This window comes from Grammomys surdaster, unplaced genomic scaffold, assembly GCF_004785775.1.
Source record: "Grammomys surdaster isolate TR1022 unplaced genomic scaffold, NIH_TR_1.0 136, whole genome shotgun sequence".
Taxonomy (NCBI): Eukaryota; Metazoa; Chordata; class Mammalia; order Rodentia; family Muridae; genus Grammomys; species Grammomys surdaster.
The window spans coordinates 13,860,158-13,882,459 of record NW_021604594.1 but is presented as its reverse complement, the minus strand read 5'-3'; the positions used below and the strand labels follow the sequence as shown (position 1 = coordinate 13,882,459).

The following is a 22,302-nucleotide window of genomic DNA, read 5'->3' as shown; positions in this document are numbered from 1 at the left end:
GTGTGTGTGCAGGTGTGAGTGTGCAGGTGTGGTGTGCAGGTGTGTGTGCAGGTGTGAGTGTGCAGGTGTGTGCAGGAGTTTGTGTGTGCAAGTGTGCATGCAGGTGTTTGTGTGCATGCAGGTGTTTGTGTGTGTGCAGACGTGTATGGAAACCTGAGGACATGAAGCATAGGCACTCCATCATTTATTTGAGACAAGGTCTCTCCCTGCCTGGAACTCACAAGGCAGGCTAGGTTGGTGGAGCAGCAAGCCTCAAGGACACACCTGTCTCCATTTACCCAGTTCTGAGATTACAAACGTGCTTGGCTTTTTAAGTGTGAATTCTGAGGTCCTTATGTTTTCAAAGCAAGCACTTTACCAAATGAGCTAATTCCCAAGTCCTTGTATCCACATCTTAAAAAAAAAGTTTGAGTTTACTTGTGTTATCAAACCACTTAGAACAACATGGCTCCCTCAGAGAGCAGCATCCAGATGATGCACAAAAGTGCTCATCTCTCCAAATACTTATTGTTTTTCCTTTAGTTTCCTCAGTGTCATATAACTTACCACTGTAGTATATTACACACACACACACACACACACACACGTATATGTATATGTATATGTATATGTATATGTATGTATATATTGCTTATCTAATTTAAGTCCATCATGTTAGAACTCTTTATCTACTTGCTCCCTGTACTGTTCCCAGCACCAAAAGACCTGGCATATAAAAGTCATTCAAAACAACAACAACAACAAAATATCCCTGTTGAATGAAAAAAGGAACGACAAAGACTACTTCTAGCCACTGTCTCTAATTTCACCAGCTTAGCTCACAGTTAGAAATAAAGATTGGTGCCTTCTACGTCCCATAGAAACAAGCAGTTGGGAAAGGTTAAAAGCACAAACAAGGGGCTGGGGAGATGGCTCAGCAGCTAAGAGGGCATAACACTCTTCCACTGAACCAGAGTTTGGTTCTCAGCACCTACATCAGGTTTACAACCACCTGTTACTCCATCTCTGGGGCATCTACGACCCTCTTCTGTGCTCTGAGGGTGCCAGTACACACTGGGCACACAGACACACACATACACTCCAAACAAATAAGTAAACAAATGAAAATATTTTTAAAAGCACTAATCAGCTATCTCTTTCACCTTGTAGGGATATGTTCCCCTTTACGTCAACGCAACTGCAGGCACCACTGTTTATGGAGCGTTTGATCCAATACAGGAGATCGCGGACATATGTGAGAAATACAACCTTTGGTTGCATGTGGATGTAAGTGTCCTCATCCACACATTGCCCTGTCCTGGGGAGGGACAGAAACAACCCTGCTTTCAGCCTTGCCTCCAGCTCTTCTGAATGCTCTCCCTGGCCCTACCTACATACATTAGCTCCTGTTCTTCCCCACTCCTCAGTGAGCCATTTGTGAACAGTGCATGCCACAGAACCTGGCCACCCTCTGGGATTCATTCCGTCCTGGCCAATAGTTGTCTTGTGTGGAGCCTTCTAGAGTCTACTGTGATGGACAGTTTGGATGAATGGATGTAAAGTAAAATATAGCTGACTTCAGAGAATCAGAAAAGATTTTCAGAAAAAGACTAAGAATCTCAGAAAAAGAAATAAGACATGACGTACAGGAAGTGGCCATGAGTGTGAACACTTAGTCACCTGCCTGCATCCCCCATCTGGAATACTTCTAGAAAGACGCCCATCTGCTGCATGCAGGAAAATCAGGATGTATACAGAAGATATGAGCAGCTATGAGAGTAATCCCAAAGTTTAGCAAATGTGTGCTCTTATGCTCTTACATATGTCATTGGAGCTCCCCTCCATTCTCTTACTGGATATAATTTCTTGGATATAGACAAAAGAAAAATCTAAATGGCTACCAAAGCCCATGCTGTGTTGCCTGCTATGCCGGGCTATTCAGTAAAACAGGTATCATGGTACCCAGAGCAGTGTCTCCTATGACTAGGGCTTCTGAGTTTCTCAAGACTTTTTTTTTGGAAGAGGCTAGCAGTTGCTCCTGCCTTCTAAGCAGCCTTCAGTATCTTCGTAGCTGTCAGGATGAGTACATTGGGGTCAGAGAATCCCTGGCTTGCCACAGCACTCTGGGCTTTTGGGTTTTCTCCAGTTACCACAAAGTCAGCCCACTTTTTCTAGATCACTAAGACAGTCTCTGGAGGAAGTTGATGTAAAGAAATGGCAAGCACTGAAGTGCCCGCAGCCTGGGCAGCTAGAACTGTCGGTGTGTGCTTATTCCATAGGTCATCCCTTGTGTAACCTTGACTGGCCTGGAACTTGCTACATAGACAAGTATGGCCTCAAACACATAGAGATGTGCCTGTCTCTGCTCCTCTAGTGCTAGAACAAAAGAATGCCTATCTTCACTTTAGAGTCTTCAGCCTTACAGCTCCTCTTGTCTCTTTTCTGTCCTTGCAGGCTGCCTGGGGTGGTGGGCTGCTCATGTCCCGGAAGCACCGCCATAAACTCAGCGGCATAGAAAGGTACAGTAGGCTCTATAGCCCTCCTTCATCTTCCGCTTCAGATACACTATACACCTTGGCCCACCCCTACCCCTCCCAGCCCCCATGTCAGACTTAAGTCCCCGAGCCCTGATTTTCAGTTGGGTTTCTCAATCAGACTAGGCAAACTTTAGCTCAGCTGGTGTCTTTCGAGTGCATGGTTTATTTCTGAGTCAAATGAGTCCTCGGTGATTTCACACAGGGTGAAGTGAGTCACCCAGTAAGGTGCCTAGGAAGGAGAAAAGAGAAGGAGACAGGGAGGTCATTGATTCCTTTAGCTCCTCTTCTTCGGTAAGCTGATGACTGAGATACCCAGCTCCCCTGACTTACCTCAGTAGCTACAGCAAGAGAGGCAGGAAGCAACAATGTAGAAAAGAATATTCCAGGCAGTCTATACATGACAATAATTAACAGCGTGGTCAATACAAAGGCCCAGAGACACAACTCTTGGCCTTCTTGAGGACAGTGGATGTGGAACAGGTGAAGACCAGGCAGTAAGAAGACTGGGCCTGGAAGTTCATGGGAGCATTCTCCTAGCTACGACTCTGAATTCTGTAGCTGTGACTGTACCTGCTCTCTTCTCTGTTTCAAAACACCATCTCAATACAAGATTGGTTTGTTAAAGATGAATATATGACTATATAATTTGGAGGGAAATATATGAACTATCTCAGGCAGTTCTTATTTTCCATCCTTGGACCCAGGTGAAAGAGTTAACACTAAGCTTGTTCTTGTTTAACGTTACAGCATGCATGTTTCCTGAAGAGTGCCAACCCACATCATGCCCTATTTCCCTCCACTTGCAGTAGCAGAGAATCATTTACTTTGAGCCTTCAGGTCATTCAGAAAGCCATTTTGTGAGATCTAAATATAATTTTTAATGACTTGATATGCAACAGCAGTGACAAAATTGGTTAACTTCATGCCTTCTAAGTGGATTGACATGGTATCGTTTTCTATGATGCCAGCACTTAGTCAACCTTCCTGGGAGTTGTCTAAGGCCTCTTTCATCAGGGATCCTTTTGGGGAATGTGGGGGGAAAGTTCTTCAAGCTCTGCCTGCTTCTTGAAACTCAGAACATGCGTACACACACACACACACACACACACACACACACTCTAAGGAAGAGGCTAAAAGCCCACATCGAGGAGTTAGTGCTGGGTGGGCACAGACATGCTCAAGGGAATTGTTACATCAGAGGAAACACCTGTCTCGGGTATTAACAGAGATGGCCAAGATCATCAGAAAAGGGTCTGTAACCCACAGAAGCAAATTTCTCAAGTTTGAATTACTATACGTTACACTCAGTTGTTTCCGAATTGTCTTAGCTAGTGTGCTCCTTAGTCATCTAATTGTGTCTGACAGAGTGATCCAGTTGCTAGGAGACCGTGCTTGTTAAGTAAGCATGGCGGCCCAGACTGGCAAAAATTATGCTGATTTCTCAATCGCTGTTGCTAGGTAGTCAAAGTCTACGGGCGGTGCAGCTGATCATTGCATTGAAGTGCGCCATTGGCAGGGGGGTCCCCATCACTAGCCCTTCTTTAAATCAAAACAGAAAGGCAGGAAGGAGTTAGTCAAGGCTGTTACCTAGAAGGAGGCAGTCTAGTATATGGACTATGAGTGTTAGTTCTGTAAAGAGAATCCTGGAGCTGGACCATGATCCAGCATCTCCCAGCTGTGAGACTTTGGATAACATGGTTAACCTATCTGTGCATCTGTTTCTCTTTGTAAATGAGAAGTAATGGGAATATCTCTAGCATAGTGTTGCCATGACAATCACGTATGCAGGGCCCTCTGATTACATATTCCATGAACTTGTTTTATCTTTTATTCCATTCTGATGAGATAGATGTGAACTCTGAAGCACAAATGAGCTGTGTAATGTACACAAGCTAGAAAATGTCAGGACTAAGGTCCAGATTTGGAGTGCATACCTGCAAAGTCCCAGACCTTAGTTAGCCCCATTTCCTGTCATATACACCCAAAGCTCTGAGATCAGTAGGGTATGTAATGAGTTACTGGCAGCTGTTGTTAAAAGCAGTTATATAGAATTCTGCAGTTATAAAGACTACCTTGAGAGACTGCCTGAAGCAAGCACTTCCCGCTGAAGGTCGATTTAGGAGACTGGGCAAGGAAAGCAGCCGTGACTTCAGTGGAGATGGGCTAGTGGAGTTTTCCTTGAGAGGATAGGCTCTTCTTTCCCTGCCTCCCGTCTTCTCAGAGGTTCCTGTGTGTCTTCCAGGGCCAATTCAGTCACCTGGAACCCTCACAAGATGATGGGCGTTCTGCTCCAGTGCTCTGCCATTCTGGTCAAGGAAAAGGTTTGTACTCCCTCGGTTGGTAGTCCCAGGGGGAGCCCGAAGACTTCTTCCCCACCCTCCCAGCTAACACTGATTTTCCTCTTGGCTCTTGGCTGCCCTTTGTCTTTGTTCAGTGCTTAGGACCCTGTTGGTGACAGATCCTTTAGTCAGCTCCTTTGGGCACTTCTTCATGTGTGGACAGACCTGAGAATGATTGCTAATCCCAATCAGTGAGAACAAACTGCGCTCACTGGAGCATACACTGGGTTCTTAGTGGATGTCTGTAGTCTGAAGAGCTGAAAAAAGTTAGATGGAACAGGAAATACAGATCCCAGCTTAGGGCAGCGGGGACTGTTGGACTTCTGTAAGGCCAAAAAATGACTCCGTGAGTAAAGGCAGCCAAGCATAAGGCTCTGTGTTCTTTCACTGGGATTCACATAGAGGAAGGAGGGAACTAACTCCCTCAAGTGTCTTTTTATCTCTACTATATGCCATGGTGTACAATTGTGTGTGTGTGTGTGTGTGTGTGTATGTGTAATACACTCACACAAGAAGTGTGTGCATGCACACACAAAATAAATAAATGTAATCTCTACAAAAGCTTCTGTAAGTCAGCTGCAGACTTATTTTTCTCCCCACCCCCACACCCCACATACACTCAGTGCCCTGATGTGCACAGACCTACTGCAAGAGAGGTACCCACCTCAGGTGTCTCTTTTGGGAGTCAGAACCCTCACCGGCTCTCCTCCACTTACCCTAACATCATAGTGGGTCTTGAATAAATTGGAAGACTTGGTGGGGTAGCTTCTGGGGGGGGAGGAAGTTCTTCACAGCACCAGTTTCCCCACCCACAGCAGTTTTTACTCCAAGCCCCGCCCAAAGAACGGCAAAGTAATTAATCCACTTAAATGGCCAGATGTCCCTTAGAGGAACGCTGAGGCCCTGGTAGGCATCCAACACAATAGAACTTTTTCTGACCTAAGTGACAGAAGGAAAGCAAGGTTTGGAGGCAGACAGGCAGGGGTTTTCCCAAGAGTGACTTTAAAGGACATCTGAACCTATGGAAGGCCTCAGAAGAAAGGAAGTGTGGGCCCCCAGTCCATCCTCACCCCCACATCTCTGACTGGTGAGGAGAATTGCTCACATCTTGATTTTCATGACAGGGTATACTCCAAGGATGCAACCAGATGTGTGCAGGCTACCTCTTCCAGCCAGACAAGCAGTATGACGTCTCCTACGATACTGGGGACAAGGCGATTCAGTGTGGCCGCCACGTGGACATCTTCAAGTTCTGGCTGATGTGGAAAGCAAAGGTATGAAGGGAAGATCCAGGAAACAGGGAACTGTGGCTAGCCTGGGCTGGTGACAGGGAGGCAGGGAACTGTGGCTAGCCTGGGCTGGTGACAGGGAGGCAGTGATGGGCCACAGATAGTTCACTGCGCATGTAGCCGTATCTAGATAATTGAGCTAGCTATACCTTCTTTGTGAAAGGAATAATTCTCTGTGTGTCAATTTTCTCGTCTTCAGTTCCTTCTCCTTAGTTTGAATCACTATTGAAAGTTTTTACTCTTGTAATTCTCTTATTACTAAAAACTTTGCCAAGAGGACTTCCACAATAATTCCTCTTAAATTAAAAAAAACAAAACAAAACAAAACGGTTTCTCTCTCTATCTCTCTGTCTCTCTGTCTCTGTCTCTCTCTGTCTCTGTCTCTCTCTCTCTCTCTCTGTGTGTGTTCATGAGTGTGAGTGTGTGTGTGCCACTCTGTGCATGTGGAGGTCAGAGGGGAACTTGCAGAAGTTGGTTCCCTCTTTCCAACCTATGGGTTCCCAGACCAAACTTAGACTGTGAGGCTTGGCAGCAAGCACCACTACCCACTGAGCCATCGTGCCTGTCCTCCACAATAATTCTTAAGAACGCTAAAATTATTTAGAGCAGATAGATAAAAGGTTATAAAACTCCTTTGTGGGTCTGGGAAGAAGGCAGCCAAGTTAAAGGCAGTCTGGATTTCAGAGCTTTGCATTGCTTCTGTTGTTTCTATTTACTTACTATTTGCTAATTTAAATCATTTCCATAGTAAAGATTTGGACTAATTTTCCCTCCAAACAATAAGGCTTTCCAGCAATGTCTAGTCTGATATTTTTTCTTCTGTAGAGAAGACTGACAGATGATTAGTTTCCTTCCTCATTAAGTCATCTCTCCTGAATGTAGAGTCTGGATTTGATTTCTCCCACAAAGTAATCATAGGCATTTTGAGCATATAAATGCCTTTACCACAATAAGAGACAAAGCCCTGTCATTTTGCACTGCTGTAATGATCACATGGCCTGTCTCCATAATTACATCTTCATTTTGTCTAACAGTAGCCTCCTGAGCTGTCCCCAGGAGGTTCAACCCCTAGGTTGTGGAGGGAAGATCCTGGGGTGGAGATCCTTTGCATGGGAGAGTCCCCTATAACCACCTCTTGGAGAAGCTCCTGCTATGCCATCTCTGGACTCTGTCTGGGCTCTTCAGCCACCCATAAGGCCAGCCTTGTGCATCTGTTCTCATTAACACCAACCCAGTCAGCAGCCAGATGCTGCTCTGCTAATCAGCCATGCTGGCTTTGGAAACTCACACTCGCTCAGCCAGTTTGGGAGTAGTTAGAGCTAGTGCAGTCTCCGGGCGTGTGCTGAGAACTGTGGCTTCCACACTCGCCCGCTGGCCTGTTGCTGGAAGCAGACACACTGTTCTATGGAAGGTGAATTGCCAGTGAGGACTGGGGACAGGTTTGGCCAGGACACATGGCTGAGGAAGATGCATTCTATCACAGCGTCTTTTAAAGTATCTGTGATGAAGCACTAGATGGTATTTCCTTTGACCTATCATGAAAGTGTTAAAACAATGAAATGCAAAACACAAGCCCAAAGTCACTACTTGTTAACATCAGTAAGTACATTTGTTTTAAAAGCTTCTCAATTGAACCAGCAAGGTGACTTAGCAGGTAGAGGTAGGTGCTTGCCACCAAGAGTTTGAATCCCAGAACACACATGGTGAAAAGAGAAACCTGGTCCTCACTAATTGTCCTCTGACCTTCAGTCCCAGGTATGCACAAAGGCCTGCACATGCACACACACAAAGTGGGGGGTGGGGAGAGAGAGGCGGGGCAGAGTGAGAGCAAGGGCAGATAAATATACGTTTTTAAAAGTTCCTCTTTTTGGCAACTCTAACTCATTCCATCGCAACCTGGAACAGTTTGTAGAGAGGCCTCAGTCCAGATAGGACACTTTGAGTGGTTCTATCCAGAAGCCAACTAGCTTGTAGCTGACTTATAGGAAGCTAAAGCCCTGCTGAGAACAACTTCTAAGAGACCAAACGAAGGTCCTAGAAAGAGAAAGCATCTTCGTGTACTCAGGGCTTTGAAGAAGCGGTGCACATTTAATTAGATGTGCCTTCCTAATCACCTCCTAGATAACACTGCTTTAAATGCCCTGTAAACCAGGCCAGGGTAGCCTTCCCAAATGACCATCACAGGGAAATGCAACTTGACAGCAACAAACACAGCTTTCTTCTTTGAAACAGGGCACTGTAGGATTTGAAAATCAGATCAACAAATGCCTGGAGTTGGCTGAATACCTCTATGCCAAGATTAAAAACAGAGAAGAGTTTGAGATGGTTTTCGATGGTGAGGTAAGCTGTCACCGTGGACTGGACACATAGTGCTTCCAGAAAAAAAAAGCACACAGGAAGTTCCTGGAGCTTCAGATCACCAATGTCTCATCATCTCATTCAAAACGGGACTTGAACTTTAACTATTGATGGTCCTTTCACCCCCGATATTTTTACACAACCTCAGGTGTACGGATACATAAAATAGACAGACTGAGGATGAATAGTAAAGATAATTATTTTAAAGCCATTCTCTGGTAGACAGTTTTGCCGTTACTAAAGACTAAAAGAAAATTTGCATGCTAATGAGACGGGGTGCTATTGTTTATTTGTACACAAAGTATTACAATTTGGTTGACTATATGATACTGCAAGATTCAGTATAGTGGCACTCAACCTATGGGTTGTGACTCACTCAGGGACGACTGACCATTTCAAAGGGGTTGCCTAAGACCATCATAAAACACAGATATTTACATTATAATTCATAACAGTAGCAAAACTACAGTTATGAAGTAGCAACAAAAATAATTTTATGGTGGTGGTGGGGTCACCACAATGTGAAGAACTGTATTAAAGGGTCACAGCATGAGGTAGCTTGAGGGCCACTGATGTAGAGGATCCTTAACATTTTTCAGAGTTTAGTAAGTTTTTGATTTTATAGTCTTCAATGTAGAGAATGCTGCTCACATATAGGGCATATAGTACACACATATACAGTATGTATATACAGTACATAATGGCAGAATATCAAAAGGGAAATATTACAAGTCTTTGTTCTGTAGTTGACCCATTTTCTGCAAGCACAGCGCAGTTTGTATGTCTAGTGAAAACCCTGTTGTTCACAACATGCAGCAGTCTGGGCTCTGGGGCTGTTTCAGGCAGCCTTCCTTGACATTGTGTGACACTATGCGGCATGGGTAGAGCAGGTACGCATGCTGTATGCTCAAAACCAAGTCTGTAGTGAGGGGACATCATGGAACACAGGCGAGCACTGCCAGCAAGCCCCAGATTCATTACATGTTTGATTTAGAGTTAAGCTTAGCTCATTCTATAACCAGATCTCTTTTATAATCACCCGCCCCAATCAGTCACACAACCCCATATGAAGTTCAGTACAAAGTTAAAGGCGCTGAGCCCTAAAGCACATGGCTCGCAGCCAGCTCTTTGACCTAGAGCGCTTCCCGTGGCAGGTCCTACCCCTTCATTGTTCTTGGCTCTGTCTTGAGTTGGACTCGATCCATGATAAGTATCTCCCAGGCCCAAGAAGCTTAGAGGTCAGGTATATCCTCATCTTCCAAGACTGGCTCTAAATGAGGGCTTGCTCCCCATGGATTCATTATGAAGAGAGCCTGATAAACTGCCTCTGCCTAGGTTCACACACTCCCCCCATTATACACAGCAAAGCACCTGTCAGCCCAATATTTCCTGGGTGCCAGATACTGGGTTATAGATTATTGGCCAAAACAAATACTGTGTCTGCCCTGGTGGAGTTTACAATTGAATAAAGAAATACGGACTCACTGCCAGTCCTGGTAAAAGAAAGCCTGTTCATACATAAAACAGCTGTTCATAACCTGCTGTAACCGAGCACCAGTCACGGCTGGCATGTGTCTATTTACCAGGTACTCGAGAGAGCACCTGCGAGTCAGTAAATGAGCACCAGAGTCCTGAGCACTCGCCGTCAGCATGTGGTGCTCACGCGCCCTGTCTGTGGGACTTCCCTTTACAGGTTTACACATTCTATCTAGTAGAACTTTGAAATGAGACCGATGATGTCTCCAGCCACCTAGAATGGCGCTTCTCAACCTGTGGGTCGTGACCCCTTTAGGGGGGCAAATGACTCACAGAAAACAGATATGTACGTTGCAAGTCGTAACCATAGCAAAACTGCAGTTATGAAGTTGCAACAGAAGTAATTTTATGATTGGGGGGTCAGCACAGCATGAGGAACTGTATCAAAGGGTCTGAATTAGGAAGGTTGAGAACGCTGCTCAGGCACAGGCACTGTGCTAGCAACTTCTAAGTGAGCTGCAAACCTCTCTCACCAACAAAGAAAGTAAGTTAAGCAGCTTCCCTCTCTGCAGTACCCTACAAACAGCAAAGTGACTCCCTTTCCTGAGTTACTAAAATGCCATAGGTTTTATCTTTTATCATTCAAGAGGCTTGGGGGATCTAGAAAGTTCATTGGGGGTTGGGGAGCCAGCTCTCTTTACAGGAGAGAGTGGATAAGCAGTACTTCCTGTCTAGTGTATTTATGCACTGCTTTGATGACGTCATTCAGATCCTCCTGCCCTCCCTTTTTTTTTTTTTTTTGAACTGGGAAAAACCAAAACAACTTTCTCTAAAATGTCTCCAGCTTTGGGTCAAGTTCTAATCACTTTATTCTTGCTTGTTTTACTGTCCTCTGAAATTTCTACAGCCTGAGCACACAAACGTCTGTTTCTGGTACATTCCACAAAGCCTCCGAGGGGTTCCAGATAGCCCTGAGCGGCGAGAAAAACTACACAGGGTAAGGATGAGCTCTTCCTGTCTGATGCCATGCTACTGCTGTTTGGCTCACTGGTCAGGCCATCTTGGTGCCACCATGCTGTTCTTATAAAGGATTTAAAAAAAAAAGTTTCAAGGTGGACTTCTGGGTAATGGATGTTACAAAGCCATCTTAATTTATACATCTAGGGTCTGCATTGTCCCTGGCTGCGGCTCAGATACAATAGGAATCTCTTTTTAAAAAAAAAATGGAGTTCCGATTTGGACTGAAGCTCTTTGTTTCGGCAGCTCTGTTGGAACATCCCACACTCTACTCTGTTTGCTGTATTTTACTAAGTCCAAGCCTAGTTGAATTCAGACTCACGTTCTCTGTCGATTTCTACGTCTAGTTTATCCATTCAGAGTTGCCGTATTTATGTAACTTGTTAGGCGTGCAACCATGGAATGGATATTTGATAAACTTAATCTGTGTGCCAGGCAGTATACTGAACTCTAAGTTATATGCATCAAAATTGCACTGTTTTCTGTCTTTGATTCTTCTTCTTTATTTTATTTTATTTTATTTTATTTTATTTTATTTTATTTTATTTTATTTTCATTGTTCCAAGACAGATTTTCACAGTTGACTTGTTCAATGTTTTCTAAAGGAACTGGTGGTTGGGTGGGTTTAGATATTAGCCTTGAAAAACACTTGGTTCTAAAACAGTTGTTGTTTTAGACACATAGTAAAAAAGGAAGTCAAGTTGATCTGTTAAAAGAGAGGACGTGTCAGCATTGGTGCTGAATTTGGCCTTATGTTCTCCATCTCAAGGTGGCTCCCAAGATCAAAGCCCTGATGATGGAGTCAGGAACAACCATGGTGGGCTACCAGCCTCAAGGGGACAAGGCCAACTTCTTCCGGATGGTCATCTCCAACCCAGCCGCCACCCAGTCTGACATCGATTTCCTCATTGAGGAAATAGAGAGGTTGGGTCAGGATCTGTAATCCCCTTTCAGAACCAGAATCGCCGGCCATGATCTTGCCCCTCTGGCACTCTAGAACACGGCTCTGTCAGTAGCTGACACACCTAGGCCATTCATTGAAGGAAATTATAATCTCTTAAAGAATATTTGTCACATCTCACGTAAGCTTGTTTGTTAGAGTTAGCGGGAAATAATGTTCTTTTAAAAAAAATTGCACATTAGAAACACAGTATATATGTACAGTTATATATACCTCTCTCTATGTACATGTATGTATAGTGAATGTGACTTAGTCCTAGACCACAGCATGTCGCTCATCCCCAAGGAATTAGCCTCACCCCCAGCAATTACTAAGAGGCTAACCATCTCACAAGCAACGGCAGGACAGATGGTACCCCCACTGCAGTGTCCTAGGGACCCAGGGAAAGGCTGTTGGTGGGAGCTTACCTCCCTATGAGGGCTGTTCCTACCTAAAGGGATGATAGATGACAGAAAGTACCAGTAGATGACAGATGTCACACCCTCCCTGTTAGTACCCTGCTAGGGAACATAGTAGCAGAGTCTTTGTCACAATTGTGCTGTTACTGGGTTTTAGAGATTCATCTGTGTAAACTGTGTATATTACTGTTGTCTATCTTTGGGCAGAGGAAAGTGCATATAATGATTTAATTGTATGTCAGTGAGATATTTGCTTATTTATATTCAAATATATACCATGTTAAAGAGACATCTTGTATTTTCTTCCCATTTGTAACGTATCTTATTTATATATTAATGGAGTAAGTTCTGGATACTGTTTATGGTATTTTCGTGCATTTGTGAGCCAAAGAGAAAAGATGAAAATTAGTGAGACTTGCATTTATATTAGAGTGCCCTTAACATAATGATTTAAACATATGTGTACTGTCTGGAAAAGAATTCTAAAACTGTACATAGAGTCCTGTTATGGAAATCTTGCTTCAGTAGCCTTTGCTCTTCTCTCCCCCTCCTCAGGTTGTATGTCAGGTGTTCTCAAAGCTTTTCTAGTAACTGTTGAATAATTATAACTAGATCTCCTGTAATTTTGTAGTAGTCTATGACCAATCTCTGTGACTCGCTTAGCTGAAACCTAAGGCAACGTTTCCGAAGATCTCCGATACACTGACCAGTCCCACAAGTGTTTTTGAAGACATGAAACCCACACTGTGCATTTAGAGTATGCAAGAAGAATATAAACAAAATAAAAAATATTCTCCACGAAGAATTTGTATCCATTTTTTTTTCTTCCAGTCTGTGTTTCATGTATAAAGAGAGAGTTCCAGGAGACTTTATTTGGGATTATCCATGGCCCATCCATTTCCCATTAGCTGGCTTCAGGTGATGTTCCTGTTTTGTTTTGTTTTGTTTTGTTTTGTTTTGTTTTCTCCAAGTATTTTTTAACATTATTAGTGGTATTATATGTATAGATGTTTTATCTGCACATATGTCTGTATACCATGTGTATGCCTGGTGCCCACAGTAGTCAGAAGGTGTCAAAACCTTTGAAACAGGAGTTACAGGTGGTTAGTGAGCCTCCATGTGGTTGGTGGGAATCAAACCAGGTCATTTGGAAAGAGCAGTGCTTTTAACCACTGAGCCACCTCTCCAGCCCGCAAGTGGTTTCTTTCTCATGGCAGCATGTCCACCTCTCCTTCCCTGCTACCAGCAGCGGTAGTGGGCCAGGGCACGGTTGGCCTCTGCCATCTTATGCACATTGTGCCTCCTCTTGATTACGGGACCCTGGTTATGAAACGCCTTCTGCAGTTCATGGGCAGCTTCTCTGGCATCAGGGTCTGCCACAGTTTATTCTCTCAGCACTCTGTGATCATCCATTTCATGGCCAGGAAGCGCTGACATCGGTCAGCTAGAGGCACAGGGACCTGGTAGAAATGGCCCCTTTTAAGGATAGGCACCAACCCAGTCACAGGTTCACAGTTTTTTCAGTGCCTGGAAGATCCTGTAGGGGGTTCTGTTCAATGGTGGCCTGTCTCTCTGCTGAGGCAGCATGGTACTTTTCAAACTGTTTCCAGAGTCTGGGCCATGAGGGATCTGGCCAGAACTTTTTTGCCTCCTTTCATCATCATCACGTTGGTGAATTTGCTGACGACAAGGTCTCCAAAAATGAACACTGAGCTAGTTTCAGTCGCAGCCGCAACTTTGATGAGCTGGATTTTCTTGAGCTCCTGGTCATACTTCTCCTCTTCAGTGAGTTCCTCTACCGGCTTGCGGTAATATTCCTTGTCTATTAAGGGATCCCTGAATTCGGGGGCATAAAGGCTCTACCTCACCTGTGTGAGCCCTGGAAGGTTCCAGACTGCACGCCTCACTCCCAGACCCAGCCCCAACCACCAACACCCCACACGCAGATGGGGGCAGCCATCTTGGCCCGTGATGTTTCTGGTTAAGTTGAGCCTTTACCAACTGTTGCAGGTTCCTATGCCCTTAGTTAAATTGTATGTGCGTTTCGTCCCGGGGGGGGGGGGGGGGTGGGGCCGCGGCGGGAGTGGAGGAGAGGGGGGCAAACCCAGTTTCTCACCTTCCTGGCTGCATCTTGGAGTTGCATGCCTCATTAGTAAACAAGTATTTCCATCCTCTACCTCAGGGACAGTTATGGGCTCCAAGGTTGCAGTGGTGAGTGTAGGAGACAAATATCCCTTATCGTTTGGAACTTAGATCATCTGGCATTTCTGCCTGTCAGTCACAGAATAACAGCTCCTTGTTATGTGTGCTTGTACGGTGGCCCCAACTTAGTTCTTTAAGAAATATATTTAGGTGCTGGATCATCAGGAGAAGGGGCTCAATTTCTGCATTATTTGGTTAAGCTATAAACAGGGCCTTATTCATTAGAAGACAAGTCTTTGTCTACAACACAGGTAGGGGATAGAGAAGTGACCCCTGTACACAAGTTCTGAGATTGGCTAAACAAACTGGGAGTGATCAGAAAGGTACTTTATTCTTTTTTTTCTGTTATTCTTCAAAATCCTTCCTGTGGGTTTTTTGTACCCTGCCTTTATTTGAATTCTGGCCATTTCCATAGCGTCTACAGCCTTTCAGGTACAAGTGCCTACAAGTTTGCAGTTGACCATTCAGAAATAAGAGTACCTTCGAAGTTTTATGCAGCATAGAATTCCTCTCTGCTCCCTCATTCTGCCATTGTTTAAGGCTGCTAGCTCCCAGTAGAAAGATGATGGAGGCCAGTGGTGAGCTCTCTTGAAAGCCTATCTTAGCTCATGTTTCTAGCAACTGTATTTTCTCAAAGAGGCCAGGCCTGTGGGAAGAAAGGGCCAAAGTAACAAAGGAATAATTTTTTAAAACTGTGTGTGTGTGTGTGTGTGTGTGTGTGTGTCTATGTGGGAGTTTGTGCACATGAGTGCAAGTGCCCAAGAGAGTCAAAGGCATAGAATCCTCTAGAACTGAAGTTACAGATAACTGTGAGACTGTGAGACTCCCACTCTCACCATGTGAATGCTGAGAACCCAACTACTATAAAAAGCAGTATTCATTCTTAACCAATGAGCCATCTCTCCAGCTTCCGAAGCCATAATTTTAGCAAGCTGTTTAAGTGACATCTGGCATTAACTCTCCTGAACCACAAAAGGTGTTTTTGTTTGTTTTTTTATGGGGCAATTTAGGGCTACAATTAAGGGGGGCGTCTTAAAATTAAGGTAAATTCATCTTTACGGTATTTTCTGTGATTTCTATGAATTTTGACAAACCCACTTTGTCAAGTCAGTGATGGCATGATCAAAGCCTACCCCAGAAAGTTCCCTTTCTGCCTTTGACCAGACCACCCCTCTTCTCCCAGCCTCTCAGCCCTGTTTGCTGGCTTCTTGGGTTCTATCTTTCCATCTCACATTCATGGCATGCTATGTAGCTGTGGTGGTTTGAATATGTTTGACCCATGACAAGTGGTACTATCAGGAGGTGTGGCCTTGTTGGATGAAGTGTGTCACTGTGTAGGCAGGCTTTGAGGACTCTTAGAGCTCAAACTCTGCCTACATGGAGTCCTAGAAGAGACCCTCCTCCTGGCTGTCTTCGGGTCAAAATGAAGAACTCTCAGCTCCTCCTCTAGCACCACGTCTGTCTGTATAGTACAATGCTTCTCACCATGATGATAGTGGACTGAACGTCTGAAACTGTAAGCCAGTCCTAATTAAATGTTTTCCTTTATAAGAGTTGCCTTGGTCTCGGTGTCTCTTCACAGCAATGAAACCCTAACTAAGACAGAGGTTGGTACCTGCTGTGATAGGCTGGACCATTGTTTTGTTTGGAAGAATGTGGATTTGAGGACTTTGGATTTGGAAAGCAGTAGAGTGCTTTAAGTGGGGCTTAATGGATCATCCTAGTAGGAATATGGAAGATGTTGGTGCTGAGAGTGAGTTGAACTCTGGGGACCTGGATGAAGAGGTTTCAGAGGAGAAGAATTTTAGTATGTTGCCTAGTGATCATTTTTGTGATATTTTGGTGGAGAATGTGGCTGCTTTCTGCCCGTCTGAAGAGTCTGCCTGAGGTTAAAGTGAAGAGATTCAGATTAATTGCATTGACAAAAGAAGTCTCATAAAAGCCTAGTCTAGACTTCATCCTTCAATTCACTCTTATGAGACGCTTTTTAATCAAGCTTAGCAAAAGGAGAAAGGAAAAATATAAAATGTATGTTTCAAGGAGAAAGGGAGCACCAGGAAGTGGATGAATGAGGAATGGTTATATCATGTTAGATGTTATTATGACCTGGTTATTGTTTTCATTTGGGCATAAGGAGATGATTGTGTGTCAGATTGACAAGGGGTGGATTGTGATGGAAATTCTCTGTTGTCAATTTGACTATATATGGAATGAACTACAATCCAGAACTTATAAAGATCTTGTGAAAAGGAACCAAAGAAGGTCCCTGGAGTAGTGGTACACACTGTTAATCCCAGGAGAGAGAGGCAAGCAGGTCTTTGACTTCAAGGTCAGCCTGGTACAGAGTAAGTTCCTGGCTTATAGAAAGGCTTAGGTTCAGGTACATTCATTTAATCCCAGCATTCAGGAGACATAGGCATTCAGATCTCTTGAGTTCAAGGCCAGTTTAGAGAGCAAGTTCCAGGACAGCCAAAGTTAGGCAGTGAAGGGGTTGGAAAACAGCTGAAGATGATGTAATAGAATAAGGAGGCCATGTTCCAGCCCAACAAGCAGAAGAACTCGGCATCTTTGGCCGTGTGGCTCTGGCTTTAGAGTTAAGAATAGAAGGGGTTACTGGGACAATTGATGCTGGTTAGCTGGAGCTAAGAAATTAGCAGTGATAAAGAAGAGACCGGCATCACTGAAGTGAAATCTTCTATGAAGTTTTCTGAGAGCAGAAAGAAACTGCGTTCCAGAGATAGACATTGTCCCTGCAGCCGAACTTGGTAATATGTAAGAATCACCCAGATGGTACTGTTTTATAGGCATAAAGAGCAACTGAGGCTTGGGACTATGAGAGGCCAAGGTGAGGTACCACCAGGAAAGGTCATTGGTGAAGGTGCAGCCTCAGTTGCAGTTGATGGCCCACGACTGAAGGGGTCATGCCAAGAAATTGAGGCTTGGCACCATGAAGAGAGCCTATGAGAGGCTATTGGTGAAGCCTAGTTGCAGTGGAAGACGCCATTGTATCGGAGATGCCAGTACCATGAGATGATCACTAAAGCAGTGGAATGGAGTCAGAGCCTAGAGTGCTACAGAGGACAGGGCTGAAGAAGTGATGAAAGCCCTTTGGGGAAGCCCAAAAGATTATGTGTGAATCCCAGACACTGGGACAAGAAGCTATGAAGTTGAAGTTGCCTTGGAGACCCCAAGATGTTAAAGATACCAGAGTCATGGAATACCTGTCAAGGAAAGCTACTAGCAATAAGTGGAACCAGACCAAGACGAAGAATTGTGTTGCAGTCAACAAAGCTAAAAGAAGTTGAAGATCTGAAGAGAGCTTTGACATCAGACATGGAGATGCTTAGTTTGGAGTTTGCCAAGCTAGTTTTTCTGTCTTTCTTTGGGCCAGTATTTTCTCACTATGACATTTTGGAATGGTAAGTATATCCTGTGATATTGGAAGTATGTGGTCTGCTTTTTTATTTTAATTTTATAGGGGATTACAATTTAAAAATTGCATGCATCTCAGAAGAAACTTTGACCTTTTAAACATAGTTGAGACTGTGATAGACTATGGGGACTTTCAAAGTTTGGCAAAAATATTTTGCATTATGCGATGGCTAGGTATGACCCCCATAGACTCATGTGTTTGAACACATCTATGGGGGCCAGGGACTGGAATGCGGTGTTTTGAATATGATTGGCCCATGGGAAGTGGCACTATTAAGAGGTGTGGCTTTGTTGAATAGGTATGGCTGTGTTGGAGGAAGTGTGTCACTGTATAGGTGGATCTTGGAAGGATCCTATGCTCAAGTTCTGCCCAGTGTGAAAGATAGCCTCCTGCTGGCTGCCTTTGGATCAAGATGTAGAACTCTCAGCTCCTCCAGCACCATGTCTGCCTGCATGCTGCTATGTTTCCTACCATGGTGATAATGGACTGAACCTCTAAAACTATAAGCCAGCCCCCAATTAAATGTTCTCCATTATAAGAGTTGCCTTGGTTATGATGTCACTTCACAATAATGAAACTCTAAGACAGTAGCCTTCAAGTGTGCTTCTCTCGCTCCACCTAAAGCATTTGAGACCCATCCATGTTGTCTAAGTGTCCATTTTCCACTTCTGCATTTCCAGTTTGGGACAATTAAACTGTCACAAACATTAGCATGCAGATGTTTGTATGAACACAGATTTCACTTGATTCGGGTAAGTAGCCGTGTAGGTGTAGGATTCCCAGATCGTATGGTGAGACATACTTAACTTTAAATGAAACTATTTAACTAATTAAATGAAATCTTTGGGGAATAGGTTTGGGTTCCTGCTTAGCCCATGGATGTGCAAACACAGTTTTCTGTGGAAACCTCGTATGTTTGATGTTTATCTCTGATGGAAAAGTAACTTTTATTCGCCTAATGTAATTGTCATCTCAGAGGCTTTCTGCAGAGTAAGCTCATCCTCTCTAGTTCTTTCTGAACTCTGATGGCTGGTTCTACTCAGCTGTTCTGGTTCAAACTCCTTTCCAAGCTGACTGATTCGATCTGTCTTCTCACTGAATTGCTCTGCTTGGCCTCAAAAGAACTCAATTTGTTCTAACCTCCTGGCTCCTTCTTATTCTCTGGCTTCAGCTGCCTCTGCAAGAACTCAGGAGTGAACTCACTGCACTCCACAGCACTGCACTGCACTTGCTTGCTCAACTCAGCTCCACTCAACTGAGCTGACGTGACTCCCAGCTGACTTCTCTCTCCCTGTGCTGCTCTTCAATAGTTCCTCTTTCCTGTGCTATTGTCGTGAGAGTCGTGCATATCCTATCTCTGACTCATTCTGTCAAATCTTTCACTGATTCATCACTTTGTATGCCCCTCAATTAGACATCATTGTTTAGGATTAAAGGTGTGTGCTAAGAGCATGTCTGTGTTCCAGAGGGATCACACAGACCTAGAAGGTCTTTGAATGTGATCTCTCGCCAAATCAGACGTGTGGCTGGATTAAAATTCCTCTACACTCTGATAACTCTTCTAAGATTTATTTTACTATTTTTTATTTAGGTGAATGTGTGTACTCAGAGGAGGCTAAAGATGTCAGATTCCCCTGAGTTGAAGTCACAGGTGGTTGTGAGCCACCCATCATGGGTCCTGGGAACTGAACTCAGGTCCTCTGCAAGGGTCTTACGTAATCCTAAGCACTGAGCCATCTCTCCAGCTCCTGATAACTCACTTTTTAAAAGATTTTTAATTTTTACTTATGGGTGCTTTGCCTCCATGCATGACTGTGAACCATGTGCAGGATACCTGGTGTCCTCAGAAGCCAGAGTTCCTGGAACTGGCATTACAGATGGTTGTGAGTGGTCATATGGGTGCTGTGAATCAAACCTGGGTCCCCTGAAAGAGCAACTAGTACTCTTAACTACGGAGCCATCCCTCTGGCCCTGATAGCTCATTTTCATGGCCCCACTGCTACTTGCATTGTAGCACATACTTCAGTTGGCTTGAGCATGCTTTTGGAGTAAATACCACTAGTTCTCCCAGTTTTCCTTGTTTGTTTTGGTTTTAGTATTTGTGCTTCCTAGAGCACATGTGCAGAGGTTTTTCTAAGATTAATCTAGAAAGGAAATGGCTGGATCATGGTGCACTTGAACTTCACTGGTAAGGCAGTAGTCACGCTGGAGTGGCAGGTCCAGCTCCCGTGAACCTCACTGCACAGCCTCCCCATCACTAGACCTAAAATGCTGCAGTCTACAGAATATACATTACATCTATGAATGTAATGCTATACATTACATGCATAGGTCTGTTGTGTGCTGTTTAAGCTTCTTGAAAGTGGACTCAGAGAGCCAAGAAGCTCTCCCTTGTTCCAGGCTCAGGCATAATCATCACAAATGCCCTCCCAAATCCTCTGCCTTAGGGCAGTGTGGACCTCCAAGTCTTAAAACAGGGAGATAGGAAAACAACACACAGCTAAAGGTAAGAAGAACATCACATTCTTGAGAGCAGCTAGAACGCAAACCGTTTCCAACAGAGGTGACTATTGTTTATTCCAGGATAAAAATGCTGGAAGCTTGTGCATGAGAAAACACTCTCCAACCAAGACCCAGTCCGGAGCTCCAGCCCACTGCTTCAAGAGGATTTCCTCGGTTGATTTCTGTGAGATGTTGCCAGTGCCCCATGTGCTGTCATCATCTGATGCTTCTTAGGATTCACTTTTCCTCTTTATGTGTATGAGTGTCTTAGTTGTGGTGACTATTGCTGGGTTGCAACAAGACCAAAAGCAGCTTGGAGTGGAAAAGGTTTATTTGGTTCACAAATCATGGGTCATAGTCCACTGAGGGAAGCCAAGGCAGGAACTCAAATAGGTCAGGAACCTGGAGGCAGGAGATGATGCAGAAGTCATGGGAGAGTGCTGCTTACTGGCTTGCTCGGGCCACTTTCTTATAGCACCCATGGCCACCAGTCCAGGAATGGCTCTACTCACAATGGGCTGGACTCTTCCCTATCAATCACTAATTAACACAACTGCTGTTTTGTCAAGGACCAGCTTTGACATCCAGGATAAACTGAGGCTGGTCATAGAGTCATCAATTGGCTGGGGCCAATAAAATGCTTCGGGGGGGGGGGCAGCAAAAAACTCTTTGTGGCTGGTGAACAAAAAATTCCTTGGGGGCCAGCAAAAGAGAGGGAAAAGAATCACACACACACACACACACACTTACACACACACAGTGGGAAGCTTCAACAAGCTCCAACAGCTTCACACATATACACACACACACACATACATACATACATACATACACACACACATATTCACACACTGGGTGGATGAAGCAAAGCTCCGACCACGTGACATACATACACATACATGCATGGTATGTGGATGTGCATGGGGCAAAGCTCTCGCTACTTTATTTTCTTCTCCCACAGCTTATGTAGCCCAACAAAATCTTTCAAGCAGTACACACATTACCATGTGACCACATTCTAATTTTCTTCTAGTAGATGATTGCAATGTTTATTCATTAGTACACATAAAAAACCATGTTCCCCAATACCCTCACATGAATAAACATTTTACGTATTACAAGTGAAGAAAAACCAAATTATTCCCAAGAACTCACATCTATTGGTAACTAAGCAACTTGTTAGAGATTAACAAAGAGTAAGAAGCAAGTTAATTTTCTCAGGCGGTTTCTCTTTACTGGCAGGCTGCAATTTGTGGTTTAAAAAAAAGGATCAATTATTTTATTATTTATCTTAAAAAGTAATCTTATAAAAATCGTAAAAAGAATCACAGATCTAAGCTTTCATTAAAAAAAAAAACCAATATGTCATTTATACTCTAAATCCTCAGGGTGCACATCTGCTCGTTAACAATTTTTTACTAAATCATACCAGGAAGCTGAAAGCAAAAATGGGTACAAGAAATTAATCATCACCTTGATCCTCAGCCCAGCCTTTGTCTGAGAGGTACATCAGCTAGTACGAGCTGGGCTGCCTTTGTTCTTGTTCCCTGACCTTAAAAATATTCCCAGCCTGACAATTCAAACTGTGCCTTTCTGAACTTCAAATTGTTTTCTAAGATTTTTACATCAGAGCCACTGACAAAAACATCTCACCCTAACTTTACTAACAAACTACATCTCCATATTCTAAGGGCGGTGGTCATGGCTAACAATCTACGTTTCCAAGTTCTTACCTAAGGTGGTGATTGAATTATTAATCTGCTCCGGCAGCAATTCGTGAAAAAAGTCAGCACTACTATTGTGAGTGTCAG

General features: G+C 44.0%; 1 protein-coding gene and 1 pseudogene across 1 annotated transcript in view; one reads left to right on the top strand and one right to left on the bottom strand.

Annotated features, from left to right (window-relative positions):
- Gad1 (glutamate decarboxylase 1) overlaps window positions 1-13,156 on the top strand; it is a 40,020-nt gene extending 26,864 nt beyond the window's left edge. Inside the window, exons 11-17 of the mRNA XM_028762957.1 lie at window positions 1,150-1,266; window positions 2,434-2,498; window positions 4,759-4,837; window positions 5,980-6,129; window positions 8,377-8,484; window positions 10,886-10,975; window positions 11,765-13,156. Coding sequence (XP_028618790.1) covers window positions 1,150-1,266; window positions 2,434-2,498; window positions 4,759-4,837; window positions 5,980-6,129; window positions 8,377-8,484; window positions 10,886-10,975; window positions 11,765-11,938 — 783 coding nt within the window. The 3' untranslated portion in view covers window positions 11,939-13,156. The remainder of the gene's footprint in view (window positions 1-1,149; window positions 1,267-2,433; window positions 2,499-4,758; window positions 4,838-5,979; window positions 6,130-8,376; window positions 8,485-10,885; window positions 10,976-11,764) is intronic.
- Window positions 13,157-13,593: 437 nt separating this feature from the next.
- LOC114617434 lies at window positions 13,594-14,484 on the bottom strand (annotated as a pseudogene).
- Window positions 14,485-22,302: the final 7,818 nt, after the last annotated feature.